General features: G+C 34.9%; 1 protein-coding gene across 1 annotated transcript; it reads right to left on the bottom strand.

Annotated features, from left to right (window-relative positions):
* Positions 1 to 2418: 2418 nt before the first annotated feature.
* LOC131875408 (small ribosomal subunit protein uS7) lies at positions 2419 to 14521 on the bottom strand. The gene is made up of 5 exons (XM_059219594.1): positions 14363 to 14521; positions 8060 to 8164; positions 3263 to 3534; positions 2911 to 3114; positions 2419 to 2776 (listed from the first exon to the last, which is right to left on the bottom strand). The coding sequence occupies exons 2-5, from the start codon at positions 8123 to 8125 to the stop codon at positions 2722 to 2724; spliced, it is 597 nt and encodes a 198-aa protein (XP_059075577.1). The 5' UTR covers positions 8126 to 8164; positions 14363 to 14521; the 3' UTR covers positions 2419 to 2721.
* Between the last annotated feature and the right edge of the window lie 6473 nt (positions 14522 to 20994).

The following is a 20994-nucleotide window of genomic DNA, read 5'->3' on the forward strand; positions in this document are numbered from 1 at the left end:
GTTGGATGTCAGACATTGTACGGCCCTGGCAAAAGATCAGATTGAGACTGTGAAACTGTTACCAGTCAGTTTGAATGAAGAAAACAAGCAAGTTAATGGATTGAGAAACGTCCAAATCTGTGTGGATTGTTTTTCATGGTGTAAATACTTTCATTTCAAGCAATTAGTTTAGCTTTTTATTTGCAGATTGAGTGTGTTTGTAAATAGTCTGTAGATAGTCTTCTTTTTGTCCAGTTTTGGACAGGATTGTGTAAATGGCTACATAACTCCATTCCCCGTTGTGGGACCACCATGAAACCATGGGGAATGGGAGTGCAGACCTTGTACCATACTGCAAAACAAGCAGGGCCCTTGAAAATGTAGGAAGGTCATCAAGAGACTCAATCCTAGGCGAGACTAAACAGTGCCACTAGGAAAGAGTAAGTTGCAAAGATCTTGGAGAGCAAGGTTGGACAGAGGAGAGTACATCCTTTGGAGGAGGTGTAGAGGAGTGTTAGAAGCATCATTGGTGTGAAGAAGGAGCATCCACCAATCCAAACAATGTGGCTAACACACAAAACCTTCACTATGACCCAGGCAGACCACAAAACCCTTAAAAACCCCAAAATTCGTCCTAGGCACCGTACGGCCACTTGGAGGCCCAAAACCTAGAAAATCCTTGAGCCCTTGCCAATTGCAGTCCATTTTGAGAGTTTGGGTTGTGTATGCATCGTTTGTGAGAGAAAGCCCTAGAAGACCAGGTAGGAGGCCTAATTCGTCCTAATCCTTGTAGCCCTGTTTTGTAAGCAAAAACACAAAACAGTGAAATAAGACCTGATACAACCTTGCTAAGACCTTGGAAGGTGTGGAACAAGATTAGCCCTTATTAGCCATAGTAAGGGGTTTTAAGTCTCATGAGTAGGTGAGACCTTAGGAGCAGCAAAGCAACTCATTGGTGGGTGGATTGGGCAAGGTCAGGGGATTCCTCAAGCAAAGGAAGTCCTAGAGACCCTAGGGTGTGAGAACACCAGGTGATCCACAGGAAAGGATCCAAGAGCATAGACTAGGCTAGTCTATCCCAAACCCCATCCCATCAGGTTGTCACTTGACATTTTCATGTTTCTTGTTTTATGTGTTTGTAAAACTTTAAAAAAAAAATTGGTTTTACTTTTTTATATCAATGGGATGTGTGCCAATGCACTGGGCTGCAGCTGGCAAGTTTAGGGCGTAGGAAAGGGGTGCGTTTCTCATCTACATTTATTTGTGTACCCAATTCAAATGTATTTTGGGTGTGAGCCAATTTTGGCCAGGTATGCACACCTAGATAACCTTCATTTTCAGTACACAAAAGAAATTTTCTGATAGACTTTTGTTTGTAATCATTACTATGCTCTGAGCTCTTAATGGCAGATATAAATTATCATGTATGCTGTTTATCCCTTTCAATTCTCTAGTACCAACAGGCATTTGCCCCTATTCGTTTTTGAGAAAGATAGACTTGTAGAACTTAGTTGAGAGATGTTTTGCACCTTTCATAAAAAATATAATATGGAATATGCACTTGAGGTATTGTCAACTTTATGAGGTTGATATGTGTTGTGCATAACACTTCAAATTCACAACTTCCTGTGTAATTTCATTGAGTAGTCCCAGTCACATGGATGGAGAAAGACAGCCCCATCTAAAGATTTTTTTCCGAACAGAGAACAAGAGTACATATAATTGAGAAAGCCAAATCTTAAAATTCTAAAATAGTACTTATGATTTTACTCTGACATGATACCAAAACCTTGATGAGATAAATGATTTTCATTTAATTACTTGTGGAACCAGCAAGCATTAAACTCCACATTCCCAACCTATATAAATAGCACTACTGATGAGCATACATGTGTAGGTCTACATAAGAATCCTGCTTTTGGGGGGACCATGTCACATTGTAGAGAAAATGAAGGAATTCTCACAGCAAATGCTATGTTTCTATATCTATTTTATTTTTTCCACTAGCACACCCCCTTGAATTGCAGGGAGTCTTGAAGGATGATACAGAGGTTGCAGTAAAGCAGCTTTCTGCTGAATCAAGGCAAGGTATTCGCAAGTTTTTGACTGAGATAGCTACGATCTCTGCAATCATGCATGAACCATCTTGTCATGCTACATGAGTGTTGCATGTAAGGGCATCATCAAATTTTGGTGTGTGGATACCTGGAGAGTAATAGCATTTGACATCTTATTTGGTATAGCTTTGTTCTTGAGAAATATTGTTTGATTGTTTCCTCGCTTGGGAGATTCATCAAAGCTTGAAAAGAAGCAAAAACTGAAAGTATCAATGAAAATATTTTGGTTTATCTTTTAAGATTTTTGGGAAAGTATCGTGCAACAATTTTTATGTCAATTTCAGGTCATACTATGATTCAGCATCAAGATAATTTAAACATATTTGCCAATGTTATCATAATGATAGATCATGACATGTGATCCAAAATATTAATGTAAGAGATCATACACATTTTTTGTCAAGGATTTTGCGAAATACACACAAAGGGGCCATGGTATAGAACTGGGAATGTAATTTTTTCCATAACCAATACAAATCGAGTTCAGATATATTTTAGCTATCTTTTCAAATTTGTGATTTGAAACATAACATTTGCTTTCAAAATTTTTGCTTTTAGAGTTGCATTAAAAGCTGTAGACTAACAATGGAGATACAAGTACCACGGCTGAAGGTAGCTTGACAAATCAACGATTTGCCTTCGCAACCCTTTCAATCTCATCTTTCTTCTTAATTGCGTAACTGCACAGAGAAAAATTTTGCAATCGCATATATCAAATGTCAACTTAATGTTACAAATCAGGAAAAAATTACAGCAAGCCTAAACGCTACCTACATCAAAACAATCATTGGAGGCGGAGAAAAAAAAACCAGACCTGTTTGACGATCCCTTGGCAGCATTGATAAGCTCGTCTGCAAGACACTCAGCAATTGTTTTAATGTTTCGGAATGCACTTTCCCGTGCACCAGTAGTAAGAAGATAGATTGCCTGATTGACACGTCTCAGGGGAGATATATCAACTGCTTGACGTCTTACAACACCTGCAGAACCAATTCGAGTTGCATCTTCTCGTGGACCACTGTTAAATTTTACACAGATTTAATAAAAAACCGTCGTGATGCACGGTTGCTAAAAAAACCACACAAAGAAAAATCTTAAGCACATTAAAAGAAACAGGTGCAGTTAACTAAAAACTGGATTCCAATTAGTAAGTAGATTAAATTTACCTGTTGATAATAGCATCAACAATGACCTGTATTGGGTTCTGGTCAGTAAGTAAATGAATGATTTCCATGGCATGTTTTACTATTCGCACAGCCATTAATTTCTTTCCATTATTTCGCCCATGCATCATCAGAGAATTTGTCAACCGCTCAACAATAGGGCATTGTGCCTTTCGGAATCGTTTAACTGAATATCGTCCAGCAGTATGGGGAACAAAAGTGGCATGCTTTCGTGCCGAAACAGCTATGTAATCTTGTAGAGAGAAGTCACTAACCTGCAACCCAAAAATATGCACGATTCTCAGATTTTAAAATCCAAAAAATAAACACAGTTAGAACAGGCATTTAAAAAATTCCTCAAGACACAAGCCTAGATCAAACTTAACAGCCTTATAGATGAAAAATCAAAAAAGAACGACAACCAGAGAATAGTACAAATTTCTATAAGCTAGCTATAACCAAAACAAATCTAAATTTAAAATTGCTCATAAAACATATTCAAAATTGAAAGGAAATTCCATTGAAATATATAGATGTATAGGAAAGACAATCCAGCAGAAAGTTGAAATTTGCATAGCTTTTGGATGGCATTGCCTCAAAACCATTCAAAAAATACTGTGGAGAAAGCTAGAACTTAAAAAGACTACATTAAAACACTCTTCCAAATGGCTCATAAAATGTATTAAAAAATGAATGTAAATTAATAATCCATTGAAATATATTAAAAATGATATCTTCCAGAACAATAAACAGAAGAAAGATGAAAGGCTGAAAAGCAATAGGACTATTTCATAAGCAGCTCCAAATAAAGAAGATGACGTATGAAATTTTTAAATAGAGAATATCTCTCAAAGAGACCTGGTAGCCTATTTCCCCCATTAGCCTAAAAAGTCATAATGAAGTCTTTTTGAGCAATTACAAGACTTTAAAAAAGGGGGTTTGAAACTTCCTTCTAAGCAGAGGTTTGATTAGATTTATCGTTTGCTAAATGTTTTGAGCACTTAATAAGGCTTCTAAAACCATATCCTTGTCAAAAGGGCATTCAAAACCTTACTAACCACCACCAAGTCCCCATTGCAAACACTTTGCATCAATGATCATCCATATGCAAGAGCTTAAAGAAAGCATTTTTGCATGAGAAGAGTTTGAGTTTGAAATGGACAAGTTACTGTCATGCCCCCACCTTAATAACATCTTCCACACCGTCCTTAGGATAAGTTCAAATGTAGGTATTTGGAAAATCATTTTATTAACAAGACTTCACAATTTTCTATGGTCTTAGATCAAAGAAATTAATGTATCAGGTAGAAATTATCTGCATAAAACAGAGACGAAGGCAACAATTCTATTACATCGAAGGCTAGCACTCTAAAATCGATGCATAAACCTAAGTATCTACAGCAATCCATATAGGTAACAATGCAGCGAATAGATTAAGGGTTATGTAAAGCTCTATGCTTATGTTAATACGCATTATTAATGCATTAATGGGGGTGCAATTACAGCAGCAGACCATTAATTAAAATGGCAAAGGCAACTTACCAAGAGTCACAACTTTTGCAAGGGTGGTAACCATCAAAAAGACAGAACCCTCCAGCATCAATTGGATGATATACATACAGCATATCAATCATTCGAAGAGAAAAAACCATCAAGGGGTGCAAGGAAGAAAGCAATTGAAGAAAGAAAGATTCAGATCTGCAAAAGGGAAGGCATCAAACCAGACAACAACCACACACCAGTAATCAGATTAGATCAAGTTGTTATTAATTTGCCGGCAGTAGCATCATTATTCAGTTGTGGTATGCATAGATAAATATATATGTTCGATATGTATAGATAGTATATGTGGCACTATAAAGCACAATTCTCTACATATTAATTTATGATAACATAATATCATAAGAAATAATATGGATTCTGGAATTAAGGGAATACAAGGAGAGAGAATGGCTATAGATTCCTCAATAGGCACACCACGTCATATGAGATGGCAACAGGCCACATGAGGCCAAGAGGGATGGGATATCCACTCTTGGGCCTAGGTTAGGGCCAGCCTATCATAGCTTTCCCCCCAACCTCGACATTGATTGACTGTTGAGATGGATTCAAGGGAGTCTTGATCATAAGAGTGTGAAGGAGGATGGCATGATGGTGGGATTCCTCACTGGTTACACCACCTCTTATGAAATGGCAAAAGGCCACATGAGGCCAAAAGGGATGCAATATCCACTCTTGGGCCTGAAGTAGAGGAGCTCTTCGCACACTCTATCATGTTTCCTTATCCTAATCCTTTCATGGTTGAACTCCATTAACGAATTAGATATATTATATGTTTATATTAATGTCCCTAACCCTCATAAAAGAGACCTACCATTTTGATAAAGATAATGTTCCTAGTAGGAAAGATCTATTTAATGGACTATGATTTTGATGATTATCTAACATGATTATAGGGTCTCAACCAGGATCTATCTTGTTCAACAATTTAAGTTGGTAAATGAAATCACTAACTCTATTCTATTTCATGTTTTACTTGGAATTGTGATTTTAGGGCAAAACCTAGGGCATTTACAAAAGGGGACATTACATTAACCTTTAGGGTTTTCATATGACAGGTCTCAATTCATAAGTTTTCAGGCTTTCATGGTGCAACTAAGGCAGCTAAAAGCCAGGACAAGGGGTTACAAGTATAGCCATGCCAATATGCATCTCCATTGTACCTGTTTCCAACATGGGAAGGGCATATGACTCTTGCTTTCTTTACTATTTTCCATTTTGAGAGTTACATTACAGATAGCTTGACATGTCAAATCACCCATGATGAGTGAAGGAGCTGTTAAAACACATGTATGAGCTCTGGAAGTGATCATTTTATGTCCATGCAAGGACATGCACGTAGAGTTTTACGGACAGATCTGTTTCATATAAAACCCTTGCACTCGAGTTGTTCAATGCTGTTTGTTATTTATAAAAAAACCCTTCCAAGTGATGGTGATGCTTTACCTTTGGAGTGTAAAAGGAGAGGGTTTTCTTACAGTAAACGGTAAGACCCATCTTGCATTGTGTCACACTGCCAAGAGTCATCAATCCTTGTCCAAACCCTTTACCATGTCAAAGGGTTTTGTCATTACATTCCATTGAAGTAGATATTCCTAAAAACCTTATGAAAAACGTCAAGGATTCACCAATAAGCCACTGATCTATTACCCACTAAACAATGCATGGAAACTGTTGAAAGATTTTGCTGTTACCAAAACCCTCATAAATCCCTGCACATATCCCTATTACATACAAACAATGCATGGAGTGGGAGGCTGTCAACAAGAGTTCTAGTCATGATGAGGATTTGAATGACGTAGATGATGAGTGCTTTTATTGACAAGTCCATTAAGGAAAACCCTAGAAAAGTAGTTTTCAAAATAGGGATTATTGATGCATTATTGTTCTAATGTTTTATTGTATCCTTTAGGAACATATAGCTTTTCCAAGACTGCATTGAAGGTGACAGAGTATAAAAGAAGGTTCAAAAGAAAAGAAAAAAAAATAGAGTCACAATCTATTCCCATTCTACAAATGAATATGCAAAACAGCAACTAGAAAAAAAAAGGTGAAGGTACTGAAAAGCGGTGATATTTGGAGAGTTTCAAAGTTGAAAAGTAGGGTATGTAACAAGAGAAATGAAGAAAAGGCAGTTTATTGAAATGCAAGAAGAAAAAGTGGATCAAGTCACAATGTGAAAAGCATAGCAGACCTGGTACAAAGAGGATAACACAGTCATATACCTGTCATAAAGCAAAGAAGATGTAGAGGCAGCATTTTATAAGAATGTGTTGTCAAAGTTGCAAAGTAGGGTATCACAGATAGAAAAGATCAAGGCAGTGACAAAGTGGTATGGAATTAAATAAGGCATTAAAGACAATGAGATCAAGAATAGTTAATAAAGTATGTACAAGCTACATTCTTCAGGAGGACAGTCCTTGTAAAGGGCTACAAATGGGAAAGCAATATGCTTGAATACAGTACAGAAAAGCCTTATAGATTTAGAATGAAATAAAAAATCACCATGCTTATGGTGATCGTGTGGTTTTATAAAGGTAATCTTCACAGTAAATGGGTATGCGAGTGCCATGAAGACACTCTTAAGAAGAGATACAGGGGTGAATGTACCAAGCACATACAAGAAAAAGACTATTCACAAGCAAAAGAGAACAGCAGGGACCATGAGATAAAGAGAATAAATGGCAGTCTTGACCCAAGCAAGTGGACATCCCTATGGCAAATGGCAAGAAGAGTTCCTAAAGCATGCCAATGATCGAGGATGTTAAGAAGGGGCTATAAAATGAAAGGGGGAGCTATAAAATAAAAGAAAATTGATGAGACTCCAGCAGTAGCAAAAAGAATACACTCTTTACATTACATTTTATAAAGCAGTAATAAGAGGCATAAAGGTAGCAATATTGATATTAATCATGAATGTTTAATAGTGAAAAGCATTACAGTGATATCACTGTTAAGAAAAAGATCACAGTCCACACGGTGAACAGAGAAAAAAGAAGTGGAGATGCTTGGTGCATTATTGTGATGGTAAGTGTATTGGTGTATAAAGAGTTTTAAGACAAAGGACAGTCATGGTCCAAGGAATAATTTATGACAATTAGAATAGCAATTCTAGTGATAATGTCCTCATTTAAACTCAAATCTCAAGTCTAATAGATTATGTCTAAGAGTCAAGATTTCGCCAGTCTAAAGTATTAATCTTGAAAAGTTCACTATATGCACAGAAGATCGTATCCTTACCTCAATATCTTCAAAAGTCCAACGATTAAACAATTTCACATCTGGCTGTGCTAACGTGGCTGCCATAGTTGCTGCTCTGTCTCTCCCTCTGCTTCTTCTTTCCCTCTATTCCAAAAAAACCAAGTGAAGATCAAAGTTAAGAGAATTTGTACCATATAAGAAATAAATACTTAATCCACATGATATGAAAGAGTATTTCGTAAAGGGAAGCATTGTGAAATATTGGACTAGAATAGGAGACTCGTAATGGTTAAATTGGCATACTTGTGTTAATTGTTTCATAGCTAGATACCTATGATGTCATTTTATTATATAAAATAATGCAAGTAGTGATTTTGTGTGGGTTATAGTTAAATATTAATTTTTGATGATTATCATGTCTTTTACGTTGCTTACACTTGTAACTAGGTTGCAACAAAAGTTGTCTTTGTCCTTGTCATTTATTGTTGTCAAGATGGTACCATGCGATTTCCCTCGTCGTCATGATGGAAGGTTTAACATGGTTTAAATAGCTGGTATGTTATCATTGTAAGTATTTCTTGAACTTAATAAGTTGCTACCTCGGGATAACTCTCTAAGCACTCATAATTGATTTATCTAGAATTAGGATTCTAGGTGTAAAATTAAGCTATTAGTCCTCACTATTTAACTTTGGTTAAAAGGAAGAAGTATTTTGAAATTTATATATGGAGTTACATTATTCTAAAAAAGGAATTATAGTAAGAAATTGCCATTAAAATGTTGATGTAAATAGTCATCAATTTTCCCTCAAGAATGAATTGGTATCGTTCCAAGAAACATATAATGGTCAAGGGGATGTATTAAATTGAATACTTGCATTTCTTTCGAACGTAAATATTAAATTTTACAAATATGTTGGATTTAAATAAACGAGGCTACAATTTTAACAAATAGAATTACAAATGATTGATGTTGAGTGGTGTTGTGACGTTTTCACACATCGCCCCATTGCAAATGGGGACCCATGTTTTTTGCTCGTTTTGTTCGTTTTCGCTTTGCTTTTTTAGGGTTTTGTTAGTTTGTTAGTTGTCTGGATTTAGGGTCAAGCCTTAGGGTTTTAATTACCGTCTTTTCAGGCCAGAATCCAGTCAGTTTTGAGAGCTTTTTGAGCTTCCTTTCCAGGATGCAAATTTTGAATGCAATGAATTCGCCAGAATGGTCTAATTTTCAATTGGAATGTTGATGCAGAGCTTAAATTTGTCTAAGTGTTGAAGATAAAATGTGAATTTTTGTCCAATTGAATATTTTTGACCAAATTTTGACTTTTTTGAATTTTGATCCTAGGCATCTCTAATGATTTGTTTTCGCCTTGTGAAGTGTTAAAATGTCTAAAATCATGTTATTTTGGCCTGTAGGAGCAAAATCGCTCATGTCCCTCAGTGAAGGACGGGAGCTCGTTTTCAAATATTTTACTATTCCTGCAGGGTCAAGATGAATTACGAATTGGAAGTGATGGAGAAAGGCGAGATCTTTCCATTGAATATAAATTGAAGATTTTCATGAGCACAGAAATGCCTCCAGGGGAAAAATCGCTCCTGTCCCTCAGTGGAGGACCGGAGCTACAAATCCAATTTTGCTTTGTCCTTGCAGGATTTTAACGTCTTGACGATGTGAAAAGGTCCAGAGAGGTGCATTTTATCAAATGAATATAACTTGAAGCGTCGCCCAGGGGATCACATAGGATAGCAAGTCCGGCCTGAGTGAGGTCCTGATCCTGAAATTTGGCTAAGTCTGGAATGCCCTGATCCTGAATTTGACTAAGTCTGGAAACTGAAAAAACCTCCAAAAACTAGATTTTGCAATATAACTCCCGGAGGTCTGAAACCACTCTCAAACATCCTGAAAGTATATATGGAATATAACTTAAAGTATAAGAAAGAAGAAACATAGAAGGAAATGTCACTTATACTTAAATGTTATATTCCATTAAAATTGTCCTGATTGAGAGTGCGAAAAGTCAAATTTCGCTCGTGTCCTTCTCCAAGGGTCCAGAGCGAAAAGCGCTCCTGTCCCTCTCCAAGGGACCAAGGTGAATCGCTCGTGTCCCTCACCAAGGGACCAGAGCGAAAATGATTAGTTGAGCCATTCCTGACCTTGTTCGGACGAATCGAGACATCAAAGGCATGGTGAAGGACGAAATGAGCATGATAGAGCATCCAGACTTGATCAAAACAATAAAATGCTTAAGTTCGCTCCTGTCCCTCAGGAAGGGACCAGAGCGATTTTTGTTATAGATGATTTTCTCGCCAAGTTACGACCGATTCCAAGGCATGGATGAATGGAAGGACGCATTATGAACCCGTTGAATATAAATCTGGAAGCTAGCAAAGTGAAGTGAAGCATACAAAGCCAAGATCGCTCCTGTCCCTCTCCAAGGGACCAGGGCGATATGATGATTATATTGCCGTCCCTCCAAGATCAGGACACTCCAAGGCGAAGAACAAGGTACCAAGGACGTTTCGAAGCATCTCCATCAAGCACAAAGTTACAAGGATCGCCACATTGAGGGATTTGCTCTAAATATCCTAATTCGCTCCTGTCCCTCAGGAAGGGACCAGGGCGATATTACATCCAAAGGCACTCATTCACACATGCAAGTCAATCTAACTCAAAGGACCCAGCTAAAATGGCGATTTGGACGTAAGGATGAAGACCTTGGACGTAAAAATTGCAAGAATCATGACCAAATTGATGGATCGCTCCTGTCCCTCAGTCAGGGACCAGGGCGATGAGGTACGTATCCTTCATCTTCAAAATTTGGCGCTCAAACACATTTTTTGAATTTATTTAAATGCTAGAAAAAAATCAATATTTAATTAAAAGCATTTAAATAGCGCATGGTATATTAATTATTTTTTGCCTTTGTAAAAAATCGAAATTTATTAATTAAAAATAAAGGCATTTAATAATTAATTATTAATTTAATAAAAATCAAAAGGGAGCGCTTGGGTTTATTTTGTCAAGGTCGGCCTTTATTATTTATTTAAAAATCGTTTTAATTGCTATATTTTGCAAAAAGTCGGCCTAAGGTCAATATGAAGGTGAGCGCCTATAAAGGAAGGTGTTTATTTCATTTTCACATCATCATTTATCATCTCTCATATGCAACTTGGAGAAGGCAAAAGAGGAGCGAATTTCATACAAAGGAAGGGCGAAATTATCATTCAAGAAGAGGAGCGAATTCAATCAAAGGAAGGGCGAAATTATCATTCAAGAAGAGGAGCGAATTCAATCAAAGGTGGTGCGAAACTACTATCCAAAGGAGAGGCGAACTTGAAGTTTCAAGTTAGGCGAACTTGCCAAGGACATTGAAGAACACATCAAAGATTCCAAGGGTGGCGAATTAATAAAGAGGACGTTCATTATCCTTCAAGATCAAGTCAAAGGCTTCAAATTTTGATTTTTGCCTAGGCAAATTCCTCATTTTGCATTCTAGAGTTAGCTCTCTAGTGAGGTATGGCGATATGGATTTATTGTTTTGATTTTGATTGTTAATCGTCATAGCTTAGATTTTGAAGTTTTGAAATTTTGAATTCCTAGCTCAGGAGTCGTTTTTAGGAAATGATTAATAAAGGACTTATCATTAAGTTTCCTAAAAATTTGCTCTCTAATTTATATTGCAAAATCATGTTACTAATTTTGAAATGTTGTGTAGGCCTCAAATGGAGATTTCATCAAGGAAAATCAAGCCGGATCAAGGACGGTCTTCGCCAGAACGATCAAGCCAGGACATGGGCGACCCCTTTCAATCCAGCGTTCCAAGGCGAGGTACATCGTCATCCTACACATCAAGGACAAAAGGAGTTAGGACAAGAGTTAATTAAAGATAGCCTCTCAACGACATCAAATTGAATATCTAGCAAGCTACAAGTGTCAGATGAGGTGGCATCCCAGTCATCACTCCTCCAGTCAGTGTGGTCCACCTCAGCATGTCCAGATTCAATGTACTTAACTCATGGAAGGTGGCACAAACTCCGATGTACCTACCCCGGCTATCCATTGGTCGATTTTTCTAGAAGGGACATGTGTCCAAGCAATACAATTTTATCATTGGTCAAGCATTAAATGTTATGTAATGGTTGTAACAAACCCTAATTAGGGTTTTCATTGTAAAATCTTGGCCATTGATCTTGAATTGATCTAAGCCATCAAATTGTATTGTGGGCACTATATAAGCCCAGGCATTTCATTTTGTAAAGGTTAATTTTAGATGATTAGAGAGAGTTGTAAATAGTTGGAAAAGTTAGAATATAGTTGATAGAATAGTAATTAGAGTAGAATAGGAGGACAAGGCAAGAAATTGTTGCCATTGATTGTAAACAAACTCCATTTTCATTGAAGTAATGGTGAAATATGTCGTTTTCTTGCAATTTGCATGGTTTCTTGTTGAAGTCTTCAATCTTAGATGGTAAATGATTAAATGAATGGAGGGAATGTGATTGATTGATGGTGGAATTCGTACATCCATACTACTAGCAGTTTGTTGATTGCAAACTTGCCTTGTGTAGTCGACTGGAATCGTTCAGCTTAAGCTCAATTTCAATTTGTCGCCTCTTCATTGATATGCATCAACTTGGATGGTATCTATTGCCTGCGGTGATGATTTGAACATCATAAAGCTTCCCTAGAAGATCGCACTAGCCTTGTGTAGATGTTCCATTGATGTCAAAACAAGATCTAGTTAGAGTTTCATCAAAAATCAAGTCATTGCTCCTACATTCTTAGTATTAGGATTAGATCCTCTCTTCGCCCTTATCCTTTTTCCATTTTTTTTAATCTAAGTTAGTAAGAGCCTGTGTCCAGCAAAGCAGATCGGAAGTTCAATGTAAGTCCCCTTGTGATTCCAGCAAATCACATCATACCACTGGAGCTTGTCCACACGTAGAGACCCTACATCAAAGAACCTTGGAGTCTACCTAACTGATCCTTTATGCGAATCTTCAGCAATTAGAGACTATTTTCTCAAGAGAGGATAAGATGCCTTTAGGTATTTTATTTTGTGTATGATGGTGTACAAAATACACGTCAACAAGTGGTAAAGGTTTGTGTATTCAAACTTACAAGCTTGAGTTACGAGGTATGGAGTGGTATGTACCAAATAGTGTTCAAGGCATGCAATTTGGTGATTATCAAGATTTATAGTAATTTCAAATAACTTGTTTTGATTACTTCATATCATGGCGCATTGACAATGGCAAAAGTGTGCAGGTACATAAACGGTCAATGGGAGGATGAGAGGATCACTAAGACCCAAGGTGAAGTAGCACATTAGGTTGTTTGAATGTAGAGATAAATCATGAATGTTATTTCCAAGTGTGCATCAGATAAATTTAGTGTTTAAAAGCTTATTTGTTTGAGAAGATGTTTAAGTGTTTGGTGAGTGCCATGAATGTGTTGGAAAAAGTGTAACCCGTTGGCAACTTTGTAAGCAATTTTTGAGAGGTGTAAAAAGTCAAGATTGAGGTCATTAAGTCATTTTGAAGACCCTAACCCAAGTACTTAGGATTAAGGCACTTGTGGAGGAGGTTAAAACGTACTTTGGGGTTATATTTTGGGAGTTCTAGTGGTTGGTTTGGAAGAACTATAGGAGTAGAATGGAGTGAGGATAGAAGTTCAGTTTCTTATGTGTGGTTGATGTTAGGAGGTAAGTTTGTTTGCCTTATCATTCTTTGTATACCTGCAATAAACATGAGGTGGCATATGTGAGGAGATCTTGTTTTGTTATGGGTGGCATGGATTGTTTTGTGCTATACCAGTTTATGTAATGTGCACCTGGTTTTGCCTGAGAGTTAATTTTGATGCCTGGATGTGCTTTCCTTAAAACTGAATATAGTCTTAGAGTATTACAACCATAAGAGTGGGTAAGAACTTTGTGTGTTTCCTTGTATTGTTTGAGATGCATTCGGTTTGTTGGTGATCCTCTTGGCTCGGGGTTGGCTAGAACCTCAAATGGTTTCATGATGCCATTTGGTTGGCTGGACATTTTCTCTCTATTGGCCTACTCTTAGCTGCTGGCTTAAACTAGTAGTGTTAGAAAGACAGGTTCTTCTTGCAACAAAGAAATTTACCCCTATTTCTGGAAAAGTTGCAGGTAGAAGACTAGCTGGAAATGTTTGTATAAAATGAAATGTGTATTGTTCATATTTTGATAAGGGAAATTAAAATCAGTATAAACAAACCCTCATAGCCCAGGTTGAAGAAAACATATAAGTCAAAAAAAACTAAAAATGTATTGCGTAATAGGAAATAAGAAAATTAAAATTAAAAGTGCCGCAAGCAAACCTCCTGATCTCGACACGAAACTGATCTGTTCTTTACCCCAGAGACTAAGCGAACTTGGTCGTTTTACCAGTCTGCAAAAAGAACTGAGCGTTTAGGTCACCATGAGAATTAGGGTTTATTTATATTTTCCTTGGGATGTCCTGCAGTCAATGAAAGAAATTAGGTTTGCGGATTTAGTATTTAAAACAGAGAAAAACTAAAGTTCCCCTGTAAGAAACTAAAATTTTAAAATAAAATAAAAAACTTAATTTTATATAAATTATTTTATTTTAATTACAGTTTTGCAATATAAATTATAAGTTTCACTTCAATAAAATAGTATTAATAATTATAATATAAATGTTATAGTGAAAATATACAATTTTTCTTAAGAATATAATTTAATTTAATTATAAAATCTTAATAATTATAATAATAAAATCAATCTTAAATTTAATTATTGATTATTAGTTAAGATTATATATTATTTTTATTATATTTATGTACTATTAATTATAATTAATCTTAATAAAATAACTATTTTTTTTAGGTAATGGTTGTTCTATTTATTAAATTAAAATATTAGGATTTAGCCTAGCTAGAATGAGGTGGGGCTACAATTAGGGAGCCCCCTCGCCTGACCAACAAAGCACCAAAGTGCGAGACCCATTAATAGGTCAAAATCATATACTAATATTATCTCCACCCCTATCATGTGAGAGAAGAAGCATATTGAAGGAGCCTTCCTCCTTTGCTCTCTTATCTCTCTTCCTCTTCACCTTTGTTCATCCTTCCTCTTGTCTGTCTACTTCCAATGAATCCACTTTGGAGTCATTCACAGAAGCCCTCCCTCTTTCATGCTTACTCCTTGAATAGCCTTGCCTTTCATGTATCTCCAACTACTCACATTCCCCAGCCTTTGGACGATATTTAGCTTTTGCATCTAGATTATTGTCATTATGTTCCAAATCAGCTATGTTGCCAATATTAACACTACCAGCAACCAAGTTCCCTAAATCACCCAATTGTTTGGATGATGAAGGGCCATTACCTAGTGAGGGAGTATTTTTTGTTATGTAATTCATGAACTTCACCCCTCTCCTTTGGTTCTTTGGAAGACTCCCTCTAATTATTGTTTTCCACCACACAATGCAGAGGCCTCCTTCCACCGCATTCCTTGTGTGTTGGATTTCTTCTTTTCACGATTTGTAGCATTGTGCCCTATCTGGAAACATCTGTGACATCTAAATGGGATGCCCTCATAATCCACAAGATGTAACCAACAACCCTCTTAAGATTTCAAAAGTAAATTTGTAGGAAAACCTTTCTTCAAGTCCATCTCAACTAATATACGAGCAAAGGTAATGTGTTGAAACCCTAAAGAAGCCTCATCCACCCCCAAAAATTTACGTAGAGTCTTTGATAACTTCAAAACACGATTCAAACCAGAATTGCAAAGGAAGGTATGGAAGTCTTACCTAAGTTGGAATTTTGTCAAAGGATTTTGTAGTTAGGTTGAAAGTTGGATACCATGGTTTCAATAAAAGTTGGAACTTATCCTCCCATCTCCATTGGTTCTCACAGAGGATCTTCAATCTATCATGTTCATTGTCAAAGATGACTACAAAGAAACCTCTTGCTCCAGGAAGAATCTAGACATCCCCCTCAATGAGGGGATTCCAAAACTCAGCAATCCACTTGTTAAGCTCGCATAAACTCGACCAAAATCCCTTGAATCTTCCAATTAGACCCAGCTTTGAAAAGTATTTCTCATTTTCTATGACTTCGCTCACAATTTTTGCCCCTAGACATATAATCGGTCAGTCTATGATTAGGACACCTAAAATAATACCCATTAACTCCTCATTCTTGTTGCCTACCTCTATTTCCCTTACTCTAACATTTCCCGTCTAGAAATGTACCTTCTCATTCACCCCTCCACGCACCAAGGGTTCACCATACCAGTGATCCCTTTCTTTAGCTACGTTGAAATTACCAGGCATCCCACTTTTGCCCCTAGCATCAAAAGCTACATGAAATACCTTTGGCCTAGAATTCTCCTGCACCCCAACCTTTAGCTACAAACATGGTCCACATTGTGTCGGGCTCCCACTGACTGAGTATGCCCTCACATTGCCTTGTTGCATAGAAACAAAACCTTTCACACCCCCTGGTATCATGTGTCTACACATAGAAGCCACATCTGACTAAGAAGAAAACCCATTTTGAGCAAGAGGTATATCACCATGGTGATGCCCCCGATTTGGGCAGAAACCCTAGAAACATTACTACACAAAAACCCTAGACGCTGAAGCAAAACAAAACAACACCATAACTTTTTTTTAATAAAATAACTTTTAATAATTACAAAATTATATGATATAACCAATAAAGTGAAAATAAGTATTTTTTAGCGACTAAATGAAATTATATGATTAAATGTTATAAAATTATATTGTATATATCGAAATGATTTTCAATAAAATTATGATTTTCAAAAAATATTAATAAAAAATAGAATGATTTAAAAAAAATACAAAATTATAATTATAAAAGATACATACTTGGGTTTATTTTTTTAATAGAAACATTTGTTGTGTAATGCTTGTAATGAAATAGTTTAATTATTTATTTAAATTTTTATTTGATTTAAATTAAATGGTGTGAATCAAATCCTTATACAATAGCTAATCGATTTTATTACCTATATTTTAAAAAATAAAAATAAAAATTATTAAAATTTATATATATTTAGAGAGAAAAATCATTTCATTCACAAAATCATAATTAAAAAATGAAAAAAGTTATTTGAAATAGACATTTATTTTTTAAAATATAAAGAAATCTAAAAAAAACCCATACAATCTATCGTTCCTATTTTTCATCCAATCATATTGTAGATAAATAATTTATAATTTAAAAATATAAATCTCAACTTTATAAAAATTAAGTTCATTTTGAAAACAAAAATAATAATCACTTTTGATTGGTACAAAAAATGATTAATCAGGCTTAAGTGAATGAAATAATTTTGCCTACGACAAGTACTAATAAGTTGAGAAATATGGATGCCTATCACACATTAATGTGATAAACTAATTAAAAAGGGATTTCTCTCCAGTTAGTCTATGTACAATAATATTTGCTATTTGTGGCTTCTTGTTTGCAAACTTTTGTATCTTTGTTTGGGGGCACCAGACCTTGTATATAATAAAATTCATAGTAATTAATATAATAAAATATTTTTTACCAAATATGTATTTAAAAATGTATAATTAGACGTAGTCAAAAAATAGAAAAATTAAAATTATTTTCTATTTACTTGTTCAAAATATTAAATATTAAATAGAATAGATTAAAATGTAACCTATGTAAATCCAAATTAAATAGATAAGAAAAATTTTAAAATTAAACATCTAAACAAAATTCATAACTATTAAAGTCAATTAACCTCATTCTTAAAGTTAAATACTCAAATAGAGATAACCTAAATCTTAAAGTTTTAGTTAATCTAAATATTAAGACAAAATAGTAAAATTGAATTAAATGGAGAAGATAATACTTAAAGTTAAATAATTAAGTAGAATTCCTAACAATTAAAACTTTTTAACCTATACATTTAAGTTAAATATAATTAACTTTAAAGGTTTTTAGCTATCTTAAAACTTAAAGTTAAATAGTTAAATATAATTCATAATAATTAACATAATAAATATTTTTTTTCAAATATGTATTTAAAAATTCATAATTATACATGTTCAAAAAATAGAAAAATATAATGTTGTTTTCTATTTACTTGTTAGAGATATTAAATAGAAAAGATAAAATGCAACCAAAATCTATATAAATTCAAATTAAATAGAGAAGACATACTAAAATTAAATAGTTATTAGAATTCATAATATTTAAAGTTACTTAACTTGAGGTTTAAGTTAAATAGTTAAATAGATTAACTTAAATATTAAAGCTAAACATAATTTAAATCTTAAAGTTTTTTCATTAGCTGATCAAGTATGAGAAACAAATTTTGTCAAATATGTATTTAAAAGTTGTTAATTAGACATGCTCAAAAAAATAGAAACGATTAAAATTTAACTCTATAATGCATACATACATACATACATACATACATACATACATACACCTACAATAACACTAGATTTAAATTTTTAATTTAACCTCCAACTTGATAATTTCATTAGGTTTAAATTCACCAAGTTTATAAAATTCAATTTGAAAATAAAACCACATCTTAACTTTACCTAACACAAATTACATGTTAATGTCCAACCTAAATTTCGCTATTCCCATATTAATAAGATATAGCACATAGTAGCCAAACAATACAACTAAATCGTAAAAACATAACAAAAAGAGGAAAGAGAAGCATCAGAAAAAAATTTAAAAGCATGGACAATACTCTTCTTGGTATTCACAACCTCTAATTACAGAAAGAAATTCTTACATAGTTGAAAGAAATCTTAGCATAGAAGTTTAATTATTAGATCTTAATACATTACAACCATGAATCAATGGCTACAGTGTCGGTCTGCCAAATGAAAACAATGTATTTAAACAAATTTTATTAGAAATCTTCAAAATACCAATGACTCTAATTTATCTCCATTCACATAGAAATTCAACTCATTCACGAAGAAAAAAAAAAATTGCAGGTGGAGAAACACGATGAATAATGATGGAGGAGAAACAAAACTTCTTGTCAATATCTCTAACTTTGAAGTCACATAATGCATCCTTGTCCAACTAATCCTTTTAATCCCTAGGTAAATCTCCAACTAGCCTTAAACCACACACACTAAGCAACATACTAAGCCTATAGAATGTCAGTCAACTCTAAGTGTTTGCCACTTTTAAGCCTAGAAGTCAAAGCTTAGTGTGTGTGATTTAAGTCGTCTGCAAATATCATTGCTTTCTTTCCAACCCAAAGGATAAATTGGAATAGGAAGTAGAAGTGTTGGAAAGAGCCCCTTTGTCTTTTCATACCCCTAAGATCAACTCATCAAATGATGATGGTAATGATTCTCCTACTTCCCCTTCATCGGGCGAATCTAGAATATATTATGCCCATGTCCCAAAAACCTTTACAAGTGTAGTGTTAGACATTCAATCATAAAACCATTACAAGCATATTGGTAGGCATTCATGCAAAATTCCATTATTACAAAATACAAATAGAATAGATTGCTGCTTAAAAAAAATATTTCAAACAACAATTGGTGATAATATACCTACTATCATTGTCTTAAAGAAATGGAGATTTTGCTTGTAGAGAATATCAAACTATCAATGCTGAAATCAAAATGTCATGTGATATATAGAGTGATTTTTTCCTTCCATTACATGTCTAGCTTTATTTATCGTTGACAAGGTGTCACTCCTCCACTACCTTGCCTATCATTACATTGTAATGTCTTTAACCTTGATATTAGCAAATGGCATTTCAACTTTAGACCGCTACCCTGTGGCTATCCTCCCAACTACTTTGCCAACTTAAATCTTGATGGACATCAAATTTATTGACAAAACACAAATGCCAACTCAATAGACAGGATAATAGACATCAAATTTACTCAAAAATCAAAATGTTAACTTATACTTTTAATGTCAATGTAGGAGGCCTCTTGGCTTAATTATCTAGGATAAATTATTGACCGAGTCCTCGGACCCCCCTTAGAAAGTCCATCCATGGGCGCAATAAAAGTATAGGAGCATCTATCCAAATATTGACCAACCATCTTAGCAATAAGTGGATGTTGTGACAAAGTTGAGGCATAACAAGAGTAGAAAAAATGAGGCATTGAGAAGCTAGGGTAGGTAAAGGATGAACCTCACCAAAAGGAATTAAAGTAATCAAAGAAGCAAGACTTGCCTCATGAACATGACTCACCACCAGAGGAACAAGAAGAGAAGAACCATTGTCCTAATAATACTCATCATCTTGAGAGGAAGAATTAATAGTCAAGTGATCTTTGTGGTAATTCCTCCACCATGTGGTCATCCACTTACATTGAGAGAAAAGATACTTAAAAGATAGGTAGCTAATAGTGAAACATCATCTATATTTGAATGACAGTTCCTCATAATCAAGCATGTGAGTCTAATACATATCCCACGCCATTAGAATTATATTGCCACAAAGAACCCTAGAAATATCAATGTTCACAAAAATATTGGAAAACATAAAGTGACCCATGTAGGGAGTAGTAGAGTGAACCTTGAAAAAATAACCATATTGGCCTCATAGTAGAAATCTCTAAATAATTAAAGACGAATACTTAGAAGTTGAACCCAAAGAAATTGAATATTAAGAGGATTGGAGAGTGGGTTGAAGGGGGTGAAGCAAGGCTTGACCAAGAGAGAGTTATCTCCCTTCATTCATAACCTATCATTAAATACCAAATTTCATTACTTTTAGGATGCAAGGGAATCACTCATTCTTACTATCAATGAATGTATTTTGAGCATCCAAAACCTATTTGTGTAGGCCATGAAGAGAAGGCCACAAATTATTGCATTTGCAAACTAATCTCTATTGAAGGTAAAAATTCTCATTTTCAATTTATCCACAAACTAGCATAAGGGAGGATTGTGAATAGGAAAGATGTTGAATCTTGTATCTCCCATTCTTGTAT

The sequence above is a fragment of the Cryptomeria japonica genome, chromosome 4 (genome assembly GCF_030272615.1).
Source record: "Cryptomeria japonica chromosome 4, Sugi_1.0, whole genome shotgun sequence".
Taxonomy (NCBI): domain Eukaryota; kingdom Viridiplantae; phylum Streptophyta; class Pinopsida; order Cupressales; family Cupressaceae; genus Cryptomeria; species Cryptomeria japonica.